The sequence below is a fragment of the Hirundo rustica genome, chromosome 1 (genome assembly GCF_015227805.2).
Source record: "Hirundo rustica isolate bHirRus1 chromosome 1, bHirRus1.pri.v3, whole genome shotgun sequence".
Taxonomy (NCBI): domain Eukaryota; kingdom Metazoa; phylum Chordata; class Aves; order Passeriformes; family Hirundinidae; genus Hirundo; species Hirundo rustica.
This window is the reverse complement of record NC_053450.1, coordinates 25,311,983-25,337,525: the sequence shown is the minus strand read 5'-3', so window position 1 is coordinate 25,337,525 and position 25,543 is coordinate 25,311,983. Positions and strand designations below refer to the sequence as shown.

The window sequence follows — 25,543 nt, the reverse complement described above, 5'->3', positions numbered from 1 at the left end:
AGCAGTGGATGATTTTCTGTACAGCCCCAGCCTACTTTATTTCACAATGTGGAGTGCTGGCAGTATTTTGAAACACAAGTTACCAGGAAAGAGTATTCATAGGTATAAATGCAAGTGAATACAGCAAATCCCAACAGTGAAGGGATGTAAAAAAGAATTAGGAAAAGAAGGGAGTATATTAGTCCATCAATAAGCCACTGACTCAAGAAAATAGAATTCCAACAGTGGTTTCATCCCTTATTTACTTCCTCATTCTTCCTAAGATCAAGATAACTGCAATTTATTATTGCTCTCATGTTCCTGAGGCTGCCAATTGGCAAAAATGCAAAGCTCACCTTTGGTGTGCTTTGTGGTTCCCGTATCATACTAGGAAATTCATCCACTTATGCATTTTTGTTTACATATAAATAACAAAATACATTTAAGTTTGAATAATAATCTTTATTTCTTTATTAGTTTATTTGTAAAAGGTACATTGTAATCCTGAGCTACTGCTTTTATATATTTAGCGTCATACAAAGACAGATCATTTACAGTTCGATCATTTACATTTATTGTGCTCCAAAATCCTTATCCGAATATCATTTTGACTTAGCAGGAACATAGATAATTTAAATTACATGTATCCCTGAAACATCCATATTAATTTACCCATCTGACCCCATTATCTAAATTTCTACAGTTGTCTAAATCACTCAGGACATTCCTTCTGAATTTAGCAAAAACTTGTTTAAAATTATAAAGATGGGCAGTGCAAGAACTGGTCCCTCAATCCTTTGTGAATACATCATTAGAAAAAACTTTCTGTTTCCGTATTCTCTTGGCAAGTCAGTGCTAAATTGACTAGATGTACTTTGATGGAATGGTCCAAGTAATAGCTTACTCATTTCCTTATTACAGCAGTTAATGAGAATTTACAGTGTCTCCCTTTGCAGTGACCAGTGTCATAACTCTCCCAAAACAGGGAAAATTTGATGTGATCAGAGGAAAGTAAGAGGCAACCCATCACCGTCTTATTGCCATCTACATGACACTGAAGTATGACGAACCAGCTCATGAAATGCTTCCCTTAGACCCTGTAAAGGAACTTGCACAAATAACCAGAGTTAAGTTCCATAATCCGAACATGGCTTTTAGGATTTGCCAGGTAAAACAAAACAAAACAACCAAACCAAAACAAACCCAAAACCTCAGTCCCAGGATCCTTGAGGAGAAAGCATTTATCCTAACTGAAAGCCAATCCTGGATAAATGGAAATTTAATTGGACTAGGAAAACAGCCTCTCTCTACCTGAAAAACCTCCAAGCATACAGTGTTTACAAATGTGTCTGTAGCAACAGTGTCAGTCTTTTAAACACCCACAACTTTCATTTCCTGAATAAGGTCACTACGATCTTAGGCAAAAGATGCAGTAAAGCAGTTCAAGCAAAATGCTTATTGCTTAGGTTTTAAAGCAAGCCACTTGAATATAATTTTAGGTAAAATGTTAAGTACAAATGTGAAGCTACTGTAGAAACACTTATAAACACTCTTGCTTTTGAACTCTTACTGATCATCTAGAAAAATGGCAGACGGATTTTAACATAACAAAGGAAATGTAAAACTTAATACTGTCGAAATAAAATTCAACGCCTATAAAGACAGAGTTATGAACATGTAAACACAGCTTTAGTATTCAGAGCTAGGGAATCTAGCAGCAAAACAAACTATTTGCATATTATGTAGTGCAATGAACATTTGTTCTTAGAGACCCCCAGTCTTTAAACTACTTTGAACAGAATGGAATCCTTACAGGAAAGGTTTTAAAAGTGTCCAAGATGTAATATCCAGAACTACTAGATGTTCATCTATAACCTAACAAATTCTCTATGCAAAACTGTGCTCTGGATAGCTGACTTTAATGGCTCCCCAGTAGCAGGCTCGGATGAGGCAGATTAAACCTAAGAGATAAGCAACAGCCCAAGAAACATATGTTGCGTGAAATCGCCTGGCGAAGTCTTGTGTACCAACCTAAAAAGAGAAAACAGTAGTGTCAAATGTACAGCACTATCTGTTCTTCAGGGAAGAGCAAGTTATATTAAGGAGAAGTATTACAGCACCTTTTCAGCTCTGGTAAGGGTAAATTTAGGTATTTTATTAGCTTAATTTTACATAACCATAGGATAATTGAACTCAAAAGGCAGATCAGGAGACCTCTAGTGCCAACTCCCCAATCAAAGTAGGGTCAACCCCAAGGTCAGACCAAATTGTTCATAGTTTTAACCCATTTAGGTCCCAAATAACTCCAAGAATGGAGGCTACACAAGCCTGGAAAAATGGAAAAATGTTTTCACATAATTTTCCAACTCAGTAAGGTCAAAAAAAAGGAAAATAAATTTGTCTCCCACTGTTTTTATTTCTGGCTTTGTTTCTATTAGGGAACCTGGAAAATCCATCATAACTCATTTAAGATCACACAAATAATTGTTAAAATTAAAAGCCAAGTTAGAAGCAAAACAAGAATTACACATTTGAGTTCACTGGAGGTATTTCCTCACATGAACTTTTATGGGATTCCCAGGTAGAAAGTTGGCTCTAATAACCCATATGAGATACTGGTAAGCCAGATAGCCTTCCAAGTAACACAGTAACAACAGAGTGAGTCTTTTCATTTGTAAATAGCTTCTGAACTGGTTTTACTCTTTGCAGCTTGTACAAATTACAAAGACACATACATATTTCTAGTGCCTGGAATCCCATTCACCTCTATTGAAGTGGAACATATATTTCTTGCTATAAAGCAACATGTATTTCTGGAAACCTGGAAGTTTTGAGAGCTCTAGCAAGAGCAAGATGTTCCAATATTGCTAGATGTTCCAATATTTCAGTGAAGCAAACTATTTTTCAAAAAACAGAAGCTTTTAGAGATGAAGAGTCAAATTTAACATCAGAAAAAAAAATCAAAGTGCCAGAAGACCTTTTAAAAAACATAGTTTTTCTGGCTTACTCAGATGATCAAGTCCACAGTTTTAATAGAGATGACAAAACCCACACCCATTTAGGAAGTTTTACTCAAATGCTGGGAAAAGAAGAGCTGGTCAACTAAGAGAACTCCTTTGAACACACACACCCCTGCACACAGTTGCAAATTTATTGTGGGACATCACTCACAGTTAATCCAACACCAATGAAGATGCATATCATTCCAATTGTGATATATGCACAGCAGCGCCTCCGTGGCAGCGCACTTCCAACAGAAGAACTGTTAGAAAAACATGGCATTGTAAATGAAAAAACAAACAGAGAACTCAGCCAACCAAATAATAACCACCACAGAAAACCACCCCTACCATCAACAGTAACTGGTCAGTCTCAGTGGGGGGATGGAAAGAGAATGGCAATACACGTACATCACCTTAAGTTTATAGAGTCGTAAGCAAAGTCTACAGTTATACTACAAAGTACAGGAAAAAAATCCACATTTTTATTTTAATGGGGAACTATTGGTGATTATCTAAAAATCTAGGTGCTTACAAGAAAGGGAATGGTGCCACACCCAGTTTGAGTGTGTCTACCTTCTGTACCCATAGTGCACCCCAGTAATTGTCTTGGATAGCAAAACTCAAGTTTGCTTTTCAGCTTCCATGCTGGTTGCAAGACACCCTTCAGACATTTAGAACATCAGCATATGGCTTCAATACTTCATTGTATCCAAGCAACTGAAAATAACTTCTAACACTCCTACATGTCATTAATAACAACCTTCACTATCCATTTCTTGAATACTCAATACAGTTCAGTGACTAAATTGCTCTGAAGATAAATACAAATCATTTTAGTCACAGACATGTAATTTTTTTCCATGTTCAACATCTCCAAATACTGAAATTCTTTATGCCATTAAGTCAACTTGAAGAACATGACAAGTTCTTCTTACTTGGCAATTTCTTTCAGAGTTCTACCACAATTCCTATGAGCTGCACAAATCACTTCTGACAACCACGGTAAATAAATCCCCTGGAAGTTCTGTCACTCATCTAGACTACGAACTCCAGGACAGACAGCTCTGTCTCTACCTGCTGCATCAAGCTATTACAGTGCTTCACTCAAACAGAATATAAAATGCAAATAAAACATTACATTATTTATTACAGGTTAGAAAAATTATTCTGGAAGCTCAGCAAATACAATGTTCAGCAAATACATCTTGAGTCACACATTTGCAATCGCATACAGTTTACTAATGAGGAAAAGAGGAACATGATTTAAGTCCACTGAGACACAGTTAAAAGGACTAAAGAGGCAGAAGTGCTTTTATAGAACATGTATTATCTATCTTAGAGGTGTTTTAAACATCCTGAAGTATGCTAACATTAGTTAAGTACCTCATCCCATTCTGGGAGATCAAGACACCTTTGGAAATAGTGTAATGCTTTTACTCATCTCATGATAGTTTAACTTATTCAAGATAAATGCATAACAGAAAAAAGCAATGCTAAACAATTGAAGTAGTACATGCATCATATGATTGACCAAATTTCTGGTTCCAGTTAATTAACCACATAGCAAGGCCTCATATGCTTTGCATGTGACTAAAATTTTTTAAGCATTTGTCTTAGAAAGCCTTCAAATAGATTCCTTTAAGCAGCTTTACTTCAACATTATTTCTTTACAAGGAATTTCTGAAATGCTCCAAGAGAGAAAAAAAAAATGAAACACCACCAGAGTCCTCAAGTTAACACACTGAGCTTCATCTTTCAAGGCAAGAGCTGAATAAAGTGACTACCCACAAGACATTTTCAGAGGAGCTGGAAAAGTCCCCAAACAGTACTGCTCAATAGCTTCCATGGGGAAATGACCTCCTTAGCAAAACCCCACAATACATAGTGAAATGGGACACCGGAGGGTGCCTGGGGTGGGATTAGGGTAAGAGAATTCCCTGTTGGGCAAATAATGGTATCGAAAAGGGATATGTTGTTCAATTCCAAGTTACATGAGACAAAGACAGTAAAACCAAACAGTAGTTTTATAAAAGGGAAAAAGGGAAGAGACCGAGTTTGCCAAACTGACCTTAGGTTCCCTCCTTTGCAGGATTTTGTGGCTATGTACTCAAAGTTAATTCTATTACAGAGCTGGATACCATACAATAACCTGGTAAAAGTGTCACATTCAATACATCTAAAACATACATGATATTTATTGTGCTGTGTATTGCACACAGAGACAAAATTCATTCTGGGAAAGAGACTTTCACTTTCAGAGCTGACTTACAGTCTTATTTTTGTAATCATAACATTGCAGGTGCTGTGTGCATTTCCCATCCATATTTCTCATGTGTCTCCTCCTAATCAGTAAAAAAAGCTGGGGGAGAAACCACCAACTCAAATACCACAAAATAGAAATGTAAAGAATGTCTCAATTTAGCTGCCTTTCTCTTTCCACAGAAAGCAATCATTAATTAAGGATATTGAAGTTTTTACAATCACATAACAGACCTAGGAGTCCCAACAAATCATAATTAACTTTTCACCTCCCAACAGTGATACCAGCCACTCGACCCCTCTAGATAGTGAGGCTTCCTTGTTTCCTCTACCCACCCTAAATTTCATATAAACCCCCTATACTAACTTAGAATAAAGGAAGTTGAAACTCTATCCCAAAAACCTACCAACTATGACAACTTGGATGAGCTCATCTGGCAATATTGAAAATAGGATCAGAACTTTTCCATATCACAGAACCAACCAATTAGTTCAGTTGTGGGAATATGAGGGAACACTCTTACAGAGCCATCTAGAAAGCAGCAGCTCCTTCTGTCTGAGATGCTGCTGAGGAAGCAAAGGCACCTGCCAGAATTCTGGGCAGCAACAGCAGATATAAAAAAATGTCAAATCCAATATTGCATCAGGGAGTAATCAGAAGAGGGGAAAACTGCCACATGGGACAAAGGATATAAAGGTAGCACAGGAAGGAATGCTGAGTCTCTTGTGCTCCAAATAATAGGAATTATGACCAGGATTTCAAACATGATTTTAAGAGGAAAATTAAAATGCCAGTGTTTTGAAGGTGAATAGCACTACTGAAATTAGCCTCCACAGTAGTGATGGGGTTCCAACATCTCTCTCTTTCCTAAAAGTCCTTTATGGGGCAAAAGTGCTATAAATTCAGTAGGGTTCATAATTTTGGCAGATCTTAAAAAGAAATAGGTTCTAAAGGAAAAAAAAACAGATTTGACATTCTGAAATAATACCCTGTACCATTCAATTATCTTTCTAGTAACTGAATTAATGAACTGAATTTTCTAGATGACTTAATATACGTCTTAAGAAAGAGAACAGCAGGCAAAAAACCAGTTCCTGCTTCTTCATCATTAAATTAGAAAAATACCAGAAGCCTTCCCTGAACCTCTCACTCTTGGAAAACAAGCTGATAAACATCTGGTATTTAAAAATACAGAACACTAAATCAGCAAAAAAAGAAACAGCTTCTCCTCATTCCCAGGTGTCACTATAAAATAAAACTGTATCGTGACCATTTCCTCATTAGCTACATTTACATTCCCAAGACAAGTAAGGGTCTGTGTCAGGCAGAGCCACTACGCATCAGTAAGGCTTCTGCAAACACCTTACCTATATACCTGATATGACAGGTTTATAGTCCATTTCCAAAGAGATTTGGTCATTTACCAAATAAGATTTCATTCTCTACAGCACAATTAATTTCCTACATTTCCCAAGTTATTTTGCCAGACGAAACAAATATGTCACAAAACAGTTGTATCATAAGTAGCACACAAATGGGATTAAAAACAGACAAGATCCTATTTCTCCTTACATTCCGATATGAGAGGTTCCTTTGTTTAGGTACTATGAGGCATGATGGCGTTATTTCTCCCTGAACACTGTTTTATTATTAACTTATTCATGTAGTAACTTCTGATCTCCCCTGCATTTTTAGAAGACAATCTTAGTCTTGTATCCATCAACCAAATATAGGTCATAAACAAACTATTTGCAGAGATTCACTGCACATTTAAAAACATTTTAAACAAAATTATAAATCTGTGTCAGCTGATGTCTCCTTGAAAAACTTACTGTTGCAGTGATTCAGAGTGCCTTTTGCCTTAGTCTACACTATCATTTTTTCAGTGACAATCATCAACTGAGTCAACAGAAGGAATGAACAGTTCTACATCTGACTACTCAGCTACTAATAAAAGAAGTTTTGCATTAATAAGATGAAACCCTACATTCCCTTCTAACTACTTGGCTACAATGATCTCCGACAGAGACCTGATAGAAAGCAGGTCACTGCAGTTATTTATTCCATCATCATGACTCAAAGCTGTGTCTCACCTATGCTGTGCCCTAAATCCATGTATCAGAAATATTTACGCTGCTGGAAGTGCAGAACTCCCAACCATCACATCTCAAATGCAAGAAAGCACCAAGCAACTCCTTCAAAGCTAAATTACAAAATTCCACAGTTTGCATCCTCAGCCCAAGGACAGACGTGCCCACTTGTTAAAATTTGTTTTGCGTTCTGCAATACAGTTGCCATGCAAACTGCAATTATCACAAACTGCACTGCAGAGAGGCTCCCGCTTCCCTACATAAGGATAGCATGCTTTGCACTTAATGGAGGAAAACACTATGAAAAATTTTGAGTTCAACTGGAATTTAAAACACAAACAACATTAATCAACAGAAGACAGACCAAAAGATCACATGCCGTGACTTTTGACTGTTGCTTGGAGCGTGGTTTATTTTGCTGCTGTTACTGTTAGGGCTGGGTTTTTTGTTTGGTTGGTTTTTATTGTTTGTTTTGGTCTTTATGGTTAAACAGCAAATGGCCCTGACCTAAAGAGAGTCAAGAGACAAACCAAGGTCAGCTAACAAGGCTGACATAAAATATAAAACATAATTGCAATTAGTTTTAAAACAAACCAAACAGCAAAACTCCAACCCCTCCTCAAGGACTGAACAGACTTAACGTGGCAGTACAAACGCCCCTGCAAAGCCGCATCTCATCCAGGCTGAGTTTACTGAACCTCAGCAAATTAGAGCACAGCCACAGCTCCACACCAGGTCGGTTACACGCCTGAGGTTAAACACAGCACTAGACTGACTTCTCTGTCAAATACTCCTATAAAAAGACTTCAATCAGTGTTGAAAGCCAGGCCATGCCCACACCTACAGTACATTTATCCTAAGCTTTCTCCTCCCAAAGGGACCTGATAGTTTTGCTATAACATGCAACACAGCTGAGATTCTCCATTCCCAGTGGAAAACACATTTGTTCCTTTAACTGGAAGTCACACTTGCCTGTCAAAGAAAGACTAATATTTAAATAAATCAGCAGGACATGAAGGTCTCTGAAGTAATATTCGTGTCTTATCTCACACCCTGTGCAAAATTAAAGTATGTTACTAATGCAACAATTCAAATTAAGAATTCCTGAGCTCAGACAAGAAAGGCCAAACATACCCAAAAAGAGCGGCCCCAAAAAAAACCCAAACAAAACCAGAAAGCTTACAGCTCATGTATACTACTTTTTCTTCCTGAAGTAATAACAGATGAATAGACAAGTGATTCCACAGTAATTCATAAACATTAAACAAGCTAATGCACTAAGATGCTTAACACAAGTTAGTTGTTGAGTTTATAGTGTCAGTAAACCCTCTTTCAAATTAAGACAATATTATTTCCTTTCCTCCCTTTACAATAAAGTGATTCAAGTTCTACCTTTAAAGATGACATCTGATGACTACAGTATGAAGAGGTAAAATTTCAAGGACATAAAATGTTAATTTCAGAAACGCATTCCTGTCTGTTGTCGGCAGCTTATTTTTGCCCCTATCAATTCAATCAGAGCATTTTCATAAATGCAGGTGGATTTGTCAAAGCTACTGATTTCTGCATAATGAATGGAGAATTCACATGCACACAGTATCTGCTTTAGCCTTGAAGTTCAGATGAGCATAGCGAAATAATCAGCATAGCAAACACATTTTACCCCAAAGACTTACAGAAGAAACACTGGCTACTTCACATAGTAATTTATGTAACCTTGCTTTCAGAGAACTTACATTTTTTTGCAGTGTGGGCACTTTGCTAGTGTGTTAAACCTCAGTTCCATCCACTGTAAAAAGAAAAAAGGAAAAAGGTTGAAAAGCAGACCTAAGAAAATGATTGTTGCACTTAATGTTAAATGTCACTATGAAAACATTTTGCTTCTCGGACTTTCTTTGACTTCTTTCTTGTTTTCTTCTATAAATGGGAAGATGCCCTTTTGTTAGCGGCAACATCAGATTGAGATTTCCATGTGAACGTTTCCCATGACTTGCCTTAGTATTAATGAAATCTGCTTGACGTAATGTGGTTGCATCCACAGGCGTAGCATGGGCAATACTGTAACATTAATAAGTTTTCTTCTCTTACTTAAAGGCTATGAATATACCCTAAATCAAAATAAGTGTGTTTACTTTGGCACAATTACAGACAGAATTATTTTCCAATCTTTTCCCAACCCTTGCATTACTTATAGAAACTAAGCTAATGGGTATGGAGAAAGATGTGTTAAAGAATATTTTAGAAATTAGATATCAGGTTTTACATCAGTGAAATAGAAAACACTATTGTCTACTTTACATGACTGTTAAAAAGATGGTATGTAAAATCATACGTGGTAGGGTCATTCCCAGGGTCACCTTCCACGCTCAGACTAAAACCTGTGTGGGCAACAGCCTTAGTGAAAGCAATGCCTAGAACTAACTCAACCACGGGATACACAGTGATACACTCACTTAAAAACAGCAGATTCTGTTAAATTTCATTCTGTGATAACAGTATTAAATAAGCATTTTGAACATGTTTGCCTGGATCAAGGGAATTATTCCCTTTTTCTTCTCCCTGTAAGCAGTTCTTTTGTAACTGCAGCTCTCTTCCCTTGCCTCTCTCAAGTGGAAGTTAGCTGGAAGTTTTCTTGGTGATGCAAAAGCCACACTGCAAGCTAAAAGGAAGGGAAGAAGCCACAGCGCAGATCCCCAGTGCCTCCAATAGGCCCTGCCTTATCTCTGTGAGAAATCTGAAGCTGTCCTACTGAAGTGAACAGTGTATAACTGCTACAACCACAAATCAAAATCAGAGCCCATCCTCGTATGGAAAACAGCACCAACCTACAGCAAGCACCATTTAAATGCCGGCAAGAATTTTATTATTTTATGAGCAAAGAAAGAGGTGTCTTCTCATGCCTTATCAGTATGAAGAGATTTTGCTGTGAGCAAGGTCTCACACTGTGGTATTGATGAAGCATTTCCCTACCTCTTGAACATCTCCCTCAGTTTTATTTACCTGGGGATAAATCTCTACTAAAAAGAAAACCATCTTTTATTTTCTTGTTCTGAAGTATCCATTTATGCGTTTACAGAACAACTATGTCACTGGCATTATTTGTTTATAAAACTTGACCAAACTGGTTTAGCAGAGTTCTCTTTTATTCCTCAATAAAACTTCTGTAATACTCCCCACCCAAGCGAAGCTTTTTAAAAGCATTACTTCTACTTCCACATACCTGGCAGAGGAGCAAGTTTTTTTCTAGAGCCTTATCAAAAACCTACTCAATTTCCCTTAATTCTACACAGTGAAAGTGGGTTAAGATGCAATTGTCAGTGTTGTGGATGGAGAGAGGCCCCACCAGAGCATTTATTTCAGCTTTTTAAACTTCAATTCCAGAAACAAAAGGAAGTCTCATTCCAGGATCTGTATTTTACCTAATTGTAATTCAACTTCATTTCTATAAATCAGTTTAGATTCTATATCACAGTGTAGGCAACTCCATTTCCTTAGTTACTCATTAATGATGTTTCCAGGGTTTTAAGATTTCTAATTATTAGCTCAAATTATTAATGGCTACAAAATCAAGTGCATTTAGGCTGCAAATATTGATGGAAAAAGGATTCAGCAATAATCTGTATTTTCTCAATAATCTCTATTTTCATTGATAGTTACCAGGAAATAACAGAAGCAGTAACTTGTTATTATGCCTTTTAAAAGGACCAGAAGTATTTGCAGAAAAAGAGCAAAATTGTGACAAGACTTTCAAAGTACAAGAACTCAAATCATATTAGCATAGTGGGGAAAGGTTATGTTCATGTACATTCTAAATCATGCTTAAGCTAGTATTTTTTTACCCTTATTTTACCCAATTTAGGTACTAAAAAGTACCTAGTACTGATTAATGTTGTTAAGAAGTTACAGTTACATGAAATTCAGCTCTCTGCTGAGAATACAATCATTATTTTTAATTGGAGCAATACAATATATAGCCCACGTCCCTGGTTAGATGTATCGAAACACAGATGAAGAGATGAGAAATCCAGAGCTTGTCAATATTTCAACTGCGGACAAAACCAGACATCCATCAAAGGAATTACTAGAAGAATATGCAAATATTTTCCTTCTAAGCATAAAATAGTTCTCAGTGCACACAACACAAGAGACTGGGAAAAAAAAAAAAGCCTGAAACAAAACACAACAAGACATATGTACATAAATACATACACAGTCCTACATACAGCTGCTTCTGCAAAAGAAGCTTCCCCTCCATTCCCCTCTGGTCCTTTGGGAAAGCAAAATACTTTCACAAACTAAAACATATCTAAGTTTTCTGAAAAATTTTTCCATTCCATTATTTGAATAGAAGAAATAATTTTCATATTTGTTTAGTTAAAAAAAAAACACCAGAATTGACAAAGCACAGTGCTTAGCCTACAGCCTGTGGCTTCCATAGCTTGCTCCTGGCTTCTTGTCCCTGAGGTGCCTCTGAGAACAGGACAGTAGCAGGAAGATGGCAGAGAGGGGGAGGACACAGGGACCAGAGCCCTCCCTGGTTCCCCATTTCCAAAGGCAACTCAGCCTCTGACGGCCACAGACCACTGCAGGCAGAGGTCCCTCAGAGAGTAGCAGGGAATGACTTACTGCTGGCAGAAATAGTAACTTCACAGCCCAAGTCCAAGAGCTCTCAAAACAGCCCAAACCAGATTAAACTGATATTTAGCAACACAGTTAAACCCTCATTCTGCCCTCCTTTTCTATCATCAAGTCCAAACCTGCCAGAAACAGTAGAAACCTTAACACAGAAAGAACTTCTATCAGGTTACCAAGGGAAAAAAAATTGAATAACAAGATGTGAAGTATCAGTAGCTTGGCTACAATTTCACTTCAGTACTAAGCTATTCTTCCAGCTAAAACAGAGAAACTTTAAGGCACTCCATAGCAAGGAGCACGCTTTTTATCAGTTGTGAAAAACACCCCACCATGTGCAAAGCCAAGTAAAACACAGGCCCCATAGTCATGTCTTCAAACAAACAAACAAAAAAATCTTGGAAAGGTGGTGAACAAGCTGATACTCTTAAAAGAACACAGAACATGACAATTTGACTTTTTCCATCCCAGGTTCTAGCTTTTCTTGTCTATTTTATTTCTTTTTTAACTGCCAAGTAAAGTAAAAGGGATAGCCTACTGAGTTGCTGAGAGATGCACCTAGCACTACATGTATTCTTCACAACACTGAGATATCAAAAGGCAGAAATACTAACTCAGAAACTGAGCTTCCAGGCTGGTTAAAACACTTTTTGTTGCTTCTCTGCTCACTCTCAAATCCAAGCAATTTCCTGATTTTTCTTAACTAAAAATTTTATTTTCAGAATCTCAGACTTAATTACAGAAAAAAGCGGAAGCAAAAGACTGGTGGGAAAGCTGTGTAACATGAGGGAGAAACAGGGTTCATTTCTTGATAACTCAGCATAAAAAAAAAGCAAGCTTCCAATTTCTAATGGTTCAGAGAGTTTCTTTTCAACACAGCATGAAGAGACAAACTGGTCTTATCCTGGCAGACAGGACTACTAAGTTCAAAATGTTGCAGCTCCCTAAAGCAACCAGACGATATGAAGTCACATGCACAAATCCCAAACTAGACAACTTAGCCTTTTAAGGCATAATTTAGTAGTTATGGGCAAAACCAGACTTTATGGGTTTGGGGTTTTTTTGTGTTCACCTGAAGTAGTTTATAGTGTAAACGACAAAGTTAATCTGGACTGTACTCATATAAAGTAAACAGGGGATCAAGACAAGTAAAACTCTGTGAAAGTCCCTAAAGATAGGCCAAAAAGAAAAGGCAAACAGAAAACCCACTTCAGTTATCTTCAGTTTCAGACTACTGTTCTTCATCAAGGGTTCTAAGAAATGATGTATTTTTTAGTAGGCAGAATTAGTCGACAGAATATTTCTCTAGCATCTCTCTAACTGCTTTCCAGTTAGCACGTTACTTGTAAATTGCTCATCCTATTCCTCCTCAGGATAAAAAAAAAAAACCAAAACAAACAAACAAACAAACAAAAAAAACCAAAACAAAACAAAAAAACCACAACCACACAAAAACACACAACACTTAAGGCCCATTTCCTCCTCCCTGCACTCATCACCTACTGTAATAGTTAAGACATTATAGCACACCTGTCCTGGATGCAAGCTGGAAGTATTAATTTTCTTCTTAATAGCTGGTACAAGGCTCTTTTGGATTCAGTAACAATGTTGGTAACAAGCTAAGGTTTTTGTTGTTGCTAAGTAGTGTTTACCCTAAATCAAGGACTTTTCAGTTTCCCATGCTCTGCCAGCAAAGAAGTAGGTGCACAAGAAGCTGAGAGAGAGCACTGCCAAAGACAGCTGAGCTAACCAAAGGGATAATCCATATCATAGAACATCATGTTTGGTACACAAACTGGGAGGAGTAGGCTGGGAGATACAGATCATTGCTGAGAGACTGGCTGGGTCAGCAGGTGGTGAGCAATTGTATTGAGCAGCGCTTACTTCTCTTGGGTTTTATTTCTCTCTCTCTCTTTTCATTACTGTTATTATAATTATCATCATTAGCAGTGTTTCTTTTTCCTGTTTCAGTCATTAGATTGTTTTTGTCTTAACCCACATGTTTTACCTTTTTCCCAGTTCTCCTCCCCACTGGGGCAGGTGGGCTGGGTGGTGTTTGCAGTGAGCCAGCAGCTGCGTGGTACTTAGGTTGCTGGCTGGGGTTAAGCCACGAGAGCACCTCACTGATCCATAAACCTGAAGTAAAGACTTAAAAACACAAGCCTATTCCCTTACAGAGCCTAACACACGCCAACCCTTCTCTCCCCACTGGTACAAGCCAACGCAGAGTGGCACCTCCCTAAGCTTCCTTCTTCCTTGCACAATAAGCACTTGAGTATTCTTTGATCTTTATGTATCTTATAATCCTTTGTTTCAGGAATATTCCACCTCTCTTGTGACTGTTTCCTTTGAATGTACCCCTTATTTAGTAATTTCCTATAACTCACAAACCTGAAAGGCATTCAATCACTGCTGGAGGATGAAGCCAAAGCTAGCTAACTTACGTACTGATATCAAAATTCAAGTGTAGCAATACCTTGTCCATTTAGAAGGCTAAATAGAGTTCAACAGCAGAAGAGCATTTGTGCATCCTTCCACTTCAAAAATGGGATCAACTGTCACTCTCACATATAAACCAAAACCTTCAGCTCTCTAACAACCTACAGATACGCCAGTGGCAAGTGCCACAGCTTTCCAGGGCTCATACAGCAATGACAGAACTGCTCTCTTGGCCACTGCAGAACACAGCCACCACTGGAAGCCTAAACAGAACCTGGAAGACCAACTTCTTGCAGCACTGTCACATCACAAAACAGACAGACTTTGGGCTTTATCTACCCACATACAGAAAAGCTGTTAAAAGTTTTCTTGAAACACATATAAAGATAACCAAATACAGAACATACACTCATAATAATGAGTACAGAAGAAGTTTTAGCTCCTCAGTGATGCCAGAGAGTGAGGCAATACACTCTTAAAACTGCTTACAACAAACAGCTTGAGGGATAGCACGGTGAGGCGAGAAGGAGAATCTGATGCTTTACTTACAAGGAATGTATTTCCACAGTGCCCACACACCACTCTAGTTCCATCTGATTGAACTGTCAAGGCAGGCTGAGCTGGCTGCTCTTCTGGAATCAGCATTACTGGACCAAGAGTAATGATGCGTCTACTGTGGTAAGAACATGAGATACACATGTAATTTAGCTAGCAAAAGAGAAGTTTGAGCAATTAACTCAGTCACTACCAAATATTTTTACACTTTTAAACTATAATCTAATTGTTAAACAGATGATGCATCCAGTTTTGGGCACTCTCCAAAGTTTTTTCAGTTTTAAAAATATTCTCTTTCCCTATAAGATCAGCCATACAAGCCCAAACCCTACAGAGATCAAAGACTTGCAAGCATATGACAAACACGCTCCTCAGAAAAAAGAAAACTTAATACCCAGGCTGAGCAAGCCTGAGAACTGAAATGTACATACCCATGTGAAACATGTAGAAAGATCTTCCATAATCTAGTTCTCCTTCCCACACTTCTGACAACCATGTCAATATAAAAATATCCATACTTGTACAAAAGTGCAAAAAAAATCCATTCTAATTAAGTAAAATAAAAAGGAAAACCACCCTAAGGTTGACTAAATGAAATCAACTTACTTTAAAGTAAGTATTTGCTTTTATGTTCAATGTGTTTCCAGTTTAATTACATAATTTGTCCATCCAAAAAGCATAACCAACTCAGAATGAGGATGAGACTTCTTAAAATGAAAAAAAGTGAAGAGGAAAATTAAAGCAATATTTAATTTGCATTGCATCTCTTCCATCTACAACCAAAATTGTATTCTGAATGGCTTTCCTTCAATCTGGAGTCTTCCATTTAGGGCATAATCCCAGCTCTCTTCTTCAAAGTACACTACACCAATTTTGCTCAGTTTCTATCAAGACAAATACATAGACTATCTTAGGGAAACTGCTTAGAAGTACGCTTTCGAGATTATTTTAATAAAATTAAGGAACTTATGATTTAGTTTAGTTACCAACCATGTGATATATTATAACTGAACTATCCCATGAACACGTTTACACTCTGAGAAAATGTTTGGAATGTTTTGAAGTCCTACCCAACAGAGCATTAGTAAAAAAGAGTAATTCCCCCGAGTCCCAAACTATGTTTCAAAACCGTAACAGCCAACAGATTGGTGACTAGGGCACTTGGTGGGGTAGAACCCCCCTTCACGTATCTGCAGACTTGGCCTTCCTCTCCATTTCTCCTATTAGAGCTTCACCACGTACAATCAAACTCCTCCTACCTCAGTGGAATCTTTAATGCCTCAAGCCCAACAGTAAGAACAATCACTATGGCAATCACAATTGCTTCTTTTAGAACAAGTGTGTACATTAGAGTTGAGAGCTGAGAGATGAAAACTCAGCATAACTAAGAAGGAGACTGAAGCCAAGCTACTCCATCTCCCATTTCACTCTGAATCCCTAGTCTGAACTTAGCCAAGTGAGTAACCTGTGTGGTTACAATAACTAAGTCTCCAAGAAATTATGAATGTTAAGTCCCAGAAACAAGTGGATTTTATTCTATTGTTTTTAATATTATTTTTGACTTATAAAGTAGTTATATAAGGGACACACACTTATGAGACTGAAAGAAGAAACTTTTTTCCTCTTCAATCTTAAAAAATATATTCAAAATGGACACTAGCACTACCTTTGTCTGCAGTAATTCAGTAATGCTCCCTAAGTGTCCATGTAAAGAGACCGAGGCTTGAACCTCTTTTAGTTTTAAATACTTAACACAAAGACAACAGTTGCTTTAAAGAAAACCATCTAAAGTCACTGAGAATACTTTATTCTTACCAGTTTGGTCTTGGACAGCCTATTTTCCGAGATGTATCCTTACAGATAAGGAGACAGTTACATTGACATCTAACATACTTCTTCCCTGAAGGAGGGTTTTTGATTGGCTAAACAAAAACAAAACAAAACAAAACAAAAAAAAAAAAAAAAAAAAAAAAAAAAAAAAAAAAAAAAAGAACAACAACCACCAGAGAACACACATCAGAAGTCGTAGCAATTCACTTTTTTCCACATAACAAGATGACAAAGTAGAACAACTTCAATGAAAAGTTCTTGCTAACAGAGAAATACACTTCCTCTTACAGAGGAAACTTCAGAGTCAACACAAAATTAGAATTTTTTTCTTAAGAAGTGAATATTTCCTTAATAGAACAAATTCTGAAAACTCATGGGAAAAAAAACCACTTATATTTTAGCAATGACAATTCAAGGCTTCAGTTCAGTTATTTTTTTAAAACATGAGCTTAAATAGTGATATATTAAAAAAAAAACAACAAAAAACAATCACCTCAAACCAGTCAAAACATCAAACAACTCTTATTGCCTGGTACAATGGCTTTATTCAACAGTGAAAGGATCACAGTCTGATTCTTGGTCACTAAGAGAACATGAAAGCATCACCAAACTGTAATCTTATTTTAAACTGTACTGAAATTATCTTTGTCCAACCTGGGAGTGAAGTTTCAATGTCCTTTTCATGCAGCAAATCAAAAGGTGCACAATACTTTGTTTGGCTTGAAACATATATTGGACAGGAAAGTGACTATCAGTTTCAGTGGCAGGTTCTCTACTCTCTCTTAAGTGGAAAAAAAAAAAAATTCCTGCAGTTTTCAGGACATAATTCAAAGTTATTTTCATATAACAAATACATAATAAATCTAATCCAGTGTCTTTCATAAAAATGCTTGCAGTAGCTGTGGAGCACTGCAGTATTACATTCCAAAACTAAAACTGGCAGGAGGGAAAAAATAAAAGCAGGAGGCCAAATAATGAAGACTTAAATTGAGAAGAAACAAATAGGTCTGTGATGACTGGAAAAGAACCTAGGACTTAAACATTTCAGAGTTGTTTTACTGTGGTCTGTTACAGCTATATAAGTGACTGAATAGTATTTCAGGAGAAAGGCATTCATCCAGGGAACAGTGCCGGTTCATTACTTTGTTTCTCCCACTCTTAGAGTAACTCAATTCTACACTGCTCTTCATCCCATCAAAACCAATTTCATCTTTCTTTACAGAAGAGTTATTCCTCACACGACATCTTTGCTTTTTGTCCTCCTCAGAAGGAGGCATCCTGCAAAGCCAGCTCAACCACATGAAGATTCATCCTAACTGCTCATGACCATCCTCGTGCCAGCACGCCTCGAGCTTGCACGCCAGCCACACTGGCAGTCAGCCGGGCTGGCTCCTCCTTTCCCCTAGGGGTGGCAGAAGGGACCCACCCACCCCGTCCAGGTGAGGACATGAAATCCACCCCCAGTGCCCCCCACAAAAAGAAAAGCGCTGAAAATCCATTTTACCGTAGCTTCATTGCAGACTGTACATTTAACCACATGTTGGTGTAGCTTGCCATCCAAATTGATGAGTGACTGGCACACACGGCAGTTTATCACAGGAACATTGCTGGCACCTGGACTTGCAATGGCAGTGTACGGAGGGGGAAGCTCTGCTGCAAGAGACAAGGAAATCTCAGCGAAAAAAACCAGAGGGTCCTAAAATGCTTCCAGCAAGTACGGTTTCTAGCAGTCACAGGCTCAAAAAAAACCAACCAAACAACCACCAAATCTCAAAGTTGGTGTTTAGTATAAGCATAGAACAAAACTAAGTTTGCTTTCCCCTTCTCTACAACTTCTGTGTACACAAACACCGTTCACAGTTGTAGGTAAAGCAAACCAGCAACACAAACACGGAGTAAGTCATCCCAGAAATCAGGATCCAACAAAACTCATCATTGTAACTGTATTTCAAACCAACTTTGGGCAGTCCTTAGAAAAATGCATGGAGGAAAAAAAAAAAGAACTAAAAAACCCTAAACCTACTACAGATTAGTAGAGACTGACTTTTGAAGAAAGAGACCCCAGAAAATAAAACAAGACACAGGTAGGAAGAGTCATAAACAGCATTCACAAATATCTAAAAAGACTGAAATACAGATAAGTCTTCATCACATATTAGAAGATACTACAGGCAAAAAAGCAAAAAAGTCCTGTTAAGAAAACAGGTCTTGGATAGGAAGTGGCATGAAATGCTTCTTTTTCAAGTACAATAGCAAAATTATGCTGTCTTGAAGAAAAGCCCAGAAGTCCCAGAGTTTCTGCTTTTAAAGGTTCCAGATATTTTTCTTGTCCAGGAGCCAAAGTACCAATGGACAAGAAGGTCTTCAGTCACTTTGGAGAGGCTAACACAAGGAAGGATTTAATGGCCTCAGGCCTCCAGGGAAGACCAGACTGCAGACTCCAGCTTTGTCAGTCTGGAGCCCACAACAAAACAGGGACGAAACACTGAAGAGTTTCTGAGGCTTAAGAATCCATGGAATGAAAATAATTCAATACAGCAATCTCTCACAAGCTTATCACAATTCTTTGGCATATAATAGCACTGACTTTTATTTCATCAAGAAGTTCAGGGCTTTTCAGGTAAGCAAATACAGGACAGGCATATTTAGTAGTTCATATTTAGCTTTTTTTAAATACCAGTGGTTTGAAGTGCTCTGCAGCCTTGGGTTTCAGTAAGTTTTTCAAAAATTACATCCAAGCAGCTAACAAAATCTTCAAGTGCAATAAGAGATCAGCCTACTTCCCATTTACCAACAGCATTGAACAGAGCAGTATCTGCTGGAGGGTGGTGAGAGAAGTCACAGGCTGCTATCAAAGCTGACAAGCCTGGGTATTACACTTAAGCCTGTAAGAAAGCACTCATCACTCTTGCACTCTGTCTTGAAGTGAATGTCACAAGCTAGAGGGATGTAAGAAACCCTGTCTGCCCTTCAGATCCAAAAGTCATCACACACCTTTGAAGTGCATGCTGAACAGCCATGCTGATATCTCTCTTTGCCACTTAGTCTATATACGATCCAGACCTGTGCTGTATTTTAACTCACAGAGGCAGCAGGAAAAAGACAGATACCTTGAGAGTCTCAGAATCCCATCCAGCACACTTGAATTATTTCAGATGAGAAACAATTATATGCAGCAATACCATTCTGAATTCATGACACTAACTGATGCTCTATTTCTTGACGAAATGAGCTTCACAACTTCAGCTCTGATACACTGGTTACAGAAAACAACATCCTTAAGAAACATCAGGTAACAGTACTGTTATTTCTTCTGTTTCTGAGGAAATACAGTCTGAAAAAATGCAGCAAAAATATTACATAGCAGTATTTTGCAGTACTGTGATACCCTATTTTAAGCAAGGCTGCCACATGCAGGACATGAGACATTACAAGACATTAAAAGACAAACACATACAAGACAAAAACCCAACCCACACACTTCGGCAAGTAGAAACATGCTCAAGCCTATCAGAGCACTCCAGAAATCAGGTTAGAGATTTAGATGATGGGAACAGCATTGTCTTAACCACGGTGGCAAAGTCAAGGCTGCTGCAAGGGGTTTTTGGCAGTCAGCAGGCTGCTTAACTGCTCCTGCAGCGAGCAGCTGACACTTTCTGGCTAGGAGAACAAGCAGCCAGAAAACAAAAGGCATGTTCCAAAGACTAAATACCAAATTTCGTCAAGACACCTCTACAGCTCACTCCCAGCTTTAAGGTTGCTTTTCTGAAAAGCAACAATTGTTTCATAAAAGTTCTTGACTTTGTCCTCTCCATTTAAAATGCGACAGCTCAATGCTAGGAATAGGGCAGCTGTACTAAGGTGAGCAGTATCTTTAAGAGTACCAGAAAGTGAGGAGACACACAGCCACCAACATTTCAGCTTTCCATGATCCTGGAATACCTGAAAAATGTATGCAACCATACCTTCCTGACGTTTATAATTTTCTATATCCCATTTCCAAGTGCTCTTACAAGTTTGAAAGCTGGTTAACCGAGGAGTGTGAGCCCCTACACACAGCGCCAGCCACTTCTCCAGCCTCACACCGGAGCTGCTTGGCTTCCAGGTAAGCTGCCTCGCTGTTCCTGTCCTGCTGGCTCAGCAAATATCAGATAGCAAGCGAATAATGGCTGCTTTTCAGAGCCCTGCTGCAGCAAATAACATTTGCTATGGAGCAGAAAGCATGAGGTATCTTGGCACTGCAACCTTCACGCTCAAAGAAAACATGCATTTTGAAGAGCTCCATAAAACAAAAGCAGCAGAAGCCACTAAAATTAAATGTAAAGAAAAGTATATTGGGGGAGGGTAAGCAGGTGGGGGATGGTAAAATGGAAAATAAAGACATTGTCTCAGGGTTAGCTGCTCATTAGCCCTCAATAAAAAGGTTTCAAGGCACATTAGCATACTTCAGAATGACTTTTTTTTTTTTTTTTCTGACAGCTTGAATTTTAGGCTAACTATAATATCTAGAATCAGTTCATAAAGGTCTGTCATTCTGTTATGCTGGACATGACTTGGGTAGTAGGCAAGCTTCACATACACACTAGGAGACATTTAATGAAATACTGCATCCCCTGCTGCTGACATACAAGTTTACAGCTATATTATCAATTTTTTAAGAAAAAAAGAAAACTAAACCAACCCCCTCCACCCCAAAACCGTAATTAGTTCAGCAAGATCAGCAAAATGCCCTACCATACAGAACATCTGACTCCCTCCCCACCCCTATCGAACAGTGATGCAATGGAAGAGATCCCATTTGCAACCTTAGAAAATCCTTATAACGCTTATGCACTTTCCTCCCTTGGTAGCTGAAGGGTGGAAACCACAGAGAACCACTTGCAGCCTACCTGGGTCAAACAAAAATGAATTTTATTAAGAAAAAACCCCCACTCTTTATCATTATCTAAATCATTATTTATCACAGTCTGGGAGAGATGGGTAAGGGAAAAAGTGATAGATGCCAGAAATAGGTTATTAAGAACTAAGAAAGCCTGGAAAAAGCCCAAGAAACCTGAAAGTAACAAACAAAAAAGCACTGACTTACCATCCTACTACAGGGAACAGAACTGTCAGTTTCACCCTTTGTCAATGTTGTAAAAAGTTTCTTAAATACTGTGGCCTGCATCCACACTGAAAAGATTTTTTTTTCTTGCTTGCTTCCATTATTAAGAACAACCACCGAGCCATTACCAGGATTCAACCATCAACCAGTTTACACAGGGAAGGGTCAGCTGGGTCTCAGCTGCAGCTCAACAAGGGAACAGAAGGCTACCTTCAAACCACGGTCTCTCTAACTTAAAGTTCGGGACAAGATACTGGGCACAGTAGATTATTACAGGGATAAACCTATGAATGTACATTCAGGCTGTAGTTTTGACACAATGGGCTTTCTCCTCCTTCCTCTGCCACTCCACACTTTCAGGTGAGGAGCTCTGCAGAAGGATTTTGCTTTGGAAGCAAACTCAATTTTTCCACAGGAATGCTTCTTCCCTCTAAATCTAGCCTTGTGCTAGGGAGAGAGATGAAGACTGCCAGTCAGCTAGAGAGGCGATTTAGCTTGCACAGATCCTTCCTTTCACTTCGGAAAGCCGACAGAGCAAGGCAAGTAGAGCTACTGGGCCTATGTTGCAGCTCTGCAAAATTCTGCTGTGCAGCTGTCTTTTCTGAGAGCTTTGCAGAGCAGTTGTGAAGTGCTACCTACTATGCTTGCTCATGGACTGATCAAACAAGACCTATTTGACACTCAAGAAAGCTCTAGGTTGGTTCCTCCTCATTTTTGGGGAGAAGCCACTTATCTCAAGCACCACATCCCACTGCAGGTGCCCAGCCAGTTATCTCAAGTAACAGATGCCCACCGAAAGCACAAGAGGATGTGGATACCAACTAAAACCAGCATTTAGGATCCAGCTCATTTGCAGGTCATGAGTTTTACCCTGCGGTCAAACAAGAGCCACTAATCTAATGCATTTTCATTACTTTTAAATTTATAAAGACTTAAAAAAAAAAAAATCCCCAAAAACCAGACTGAAATGTATGCAACATTAATGCTTACAGGATAAGGATCACTAAGAATAAAAACATCAAACACTAGAATGTAAACTAAGGTGTCTATATGGATTTTTTTTAACTTAAAAAATAATGTCAATACTAAAAAACTGATGGCAAATAAACGCCAAATAAAAAGCCAAAGCCTCCAACCTCTGCTGTTTTTAAGCCACTATTCCTTTGTCCAGTTCAAGTCAAAGTAAAGAGCCAACACCAGCTACAGCCCTAACTGAAATACATTTTCACATCAAGACAAGAGGACTAGTTTTCCACGAGTTTAAATATCATTCAAAACAGATAGATGCTCACTCATTCTAGTTATATGCATGTCATGAATCTACACAGTTAACAGAAATTGTTAAGAAATTACCAACACACTGGACCTACTGAGATAAAAACTGTAATCTTGTATTTTAAAAGGTACTGCTAGCAAAGCTACTCTGATCTTATTTAGTTTTCATTTCTTCAGCTTTCTCCACACCTCAAATTCTGTTCTAAAACGTTTAACTGAAAAAAAAAAAAAAAAAATCCAAAGGAAAAACCTCCACAACCTACTAATGTACTTTGATAAGACCCTGATTTGTATTTTCTATTTTTTTCCACCTACTAATTAAACAGTCAGTATTGATCAACAAGATGATTTTTCCTAAGTTTGTGCATGAAAGATAATAGCGTATGATTATGCCAGGACTACAGATTTGTAACCGCAGCATCGGACTTGCTTTGAAAATAAAGCCAAAACCAGCTATGGCCTTGAAACGTATTTGCAAGGACATCCTGGTGGTTTTGGGCTTCAACTACCACACTGCACCGAGTCCCCTCCGTATTTCAACGCCACTGCCAGGACAGGCGCCGGCCACACCTGGGCACCTCCGGGCTGTGCCCGGCGATGGTCCGCGGCCATGGCGACCTCCTGCGCTGCGCCCCTCCCAGCTGCTGCGCCCAGCTGAGCCCTTCTCAGCTCCGGATCTTCCACATAATCCTGCTCCTAATTAATGGGGAAACCCAAGTCCCACAATTACCACGCAAGCCGCGGCATGCGAAAGAGTTATAATAAGCAGACCGGTTTGGGCTTGTTTTGCCCCTGCAAACAATTATTTTAATTTCTTTTATTTTTCCTCCTGAGCGGCTCAGGCCGGAGCGCGGCGGGGAGCGCGGCCTGTGCCGGGCACGGAGCGGCGTTACCTGTTGTTCCCCACCGGCAGCGGGGCGGGGCTCCCCGGCCGGCGGCCCCCGGCCCGGCCCCGGCCCGGGCAGGGGGAGCCCCGCACCGCCGCACCCGGGCTGAGGCGCCGCGTCCCCCGCCAGACACAGCCGCAGCGACGGCGGCAGGGCCACCCCCCGCCCGCCGCCCCCCTGCCCGGCACAGCGGCGGGGCGCCGGCGGCCGCCTTACCTCGGGGACTGCTGTCCGGCGGATAGGGCGGCGCGGTCGGGGTGACATTGCCGGAGCCGGGCGCGGAGAGCAGCGGGGAGCGCTCGTCCACCCCCTTGTCGGCCATGGCTGCGGCGCGGAGGGCCCTGCCCGCTGCCGGGCGCGGGGCGGGGAAGCGGCCGGGCCGGCGGCGCCGGGGAAGGGGAAGGAGCGCAGAGGAAGGGGCTGGGAATGAATGAGAGCGGGGCGGGGAGGAGGGACGGCGGGGCGGGCGCTGGGCCGGCCGGCCCCCGGCACGGGGTAATGGGCGGGGGCGGTGTCTGGAAGAGAAACGTAACAACCTTCTGCTGTAAATAAAATTATCCCGAGAAAGGGTGCATTTGTGGAGTTGTGTGGGGTTTTTTCTGTTTTTGTTTGTTCGTTTTAGGTTTTTTTAAGCTCTGTGTTTGGATATAGGCATCAGTACCAGGGAAGCGCTGCAGTCGCTTTTTCTAGGACTCTGGGGATGCAGACGGACTGAGGCGGCATCCTCCGAGGCGATAGCGGTGGGAACCTTCAAGGGCGCTCTAAACGCGAGGAGATAAATCTGCGTGTTATCAAATCTGCTGCTCAACGGGGAAGTCTGTCCCCTGGTGCCACTGAGCTCTCAGGACGGAAGGACTAAATTTCCTTCTACCACTCGGGCACCATCTGCAAGTCTCTGGTAAAGAGGGAAAATAGCCTTCCCTGATTAATTTTTCAGACCATACTGAGATAAGACTGATGTTTGTCCCCCTTGTGTCGTGTCCTGCTGTCCGTCGGTCAGATTGCCAGGCTGCAGTAATAGAAGACAAGCGCTTTGTACACAAGTGGACACGGCTGCTGCCCGGCGGCACCGGCGCCCATGCGAAGCGATTAACCAGAGCCAAGCCTCTCCCTGGAACGACTTGCATGGAAGGCAGATGTTTTTTAAGAGCTGGGTAAAGGTGAGATAATGGCCTGAGAGTTCACAAAATGATCATATTCCTTCTCTAATAATGCAATTTACAGAATAAAACAGGATTTCTTGCATCGTGTAGAAAATTTTCTGGGGGAGATTTTTTTTCACATTCTAATCTAGAAAATCAAACTGTTCTACGAAAATGTATTTGAGAGTCTATGAGAAATAATGAAAACATTAAATGAGGGTTGATATAGTTTATTTTTCAAAGATTTCAATTATTATTACTTTAATAACTGTATTATGGAATTAATCAACTACTCATTTGGTGCAAAATCATGGTTTTGAACATTATTATCCTGTAGAAATAAACTCT

At 39.6% G+C, this 25,543-nt stretch overlaps 1 protein-coding gene across 3 annotated transcripts; it reads right to left on the bottom strand.

The window, feature by feature from the left end:
* Nucleotides 1-420: 420 nt before the first annotated feature.
* On the bottom strand, nucleotides 421-24,479 carry PIP4P2 (phosphatidylinositol-4,5-bisphosphate 4-phosphatase 2). Of its 3 annotated transcripts, none has more exons than XM_040080077.2 (7): nucleotides 24,270-24,479; nucleotides 18,292-18,440; nucleotides 16,773-16,879; nucleotides 14,952-15,075; nucleotides 9,068-9,120; nucleotides 3,151-3,241; nucleotides 421-2,010 (listed from the first exon to the last, which is right to left on the bottom strand). In XM_040080077.2, the coding sequence occupies exons 1-7, from the start codon at nucleotides 24,373-24,375 to the stop codon at nucleotides 1,867-1,869; spliced, it is 774 nt and encodes a 257-aa protein (XP_039936011.1). In that variant the 5' UTR covers nucleotides 24,376-24,479; the 3' UTR covers nucleotides 421-1,866. The 3 variants fall into 3 exon arrangements, with proteins under 3 accessions (XP_039936011.1, XP_039936017.1, XP_039936026.1); XM_040080083.2 differs by having other exon boundaries at nucleotides 18,292-18,437; nucleotides 24,270-24,401; XM_040080092.2 differs by lacking the exons at nucleotides 14,952-15,075; nucleotides 16,773-16,879 and having other exon boundaries at nucleotides 24,270-24,404.
* Between the last annotated feature and the right edge of the window lie 1,064 nt (nucleotides 24,480-25,543).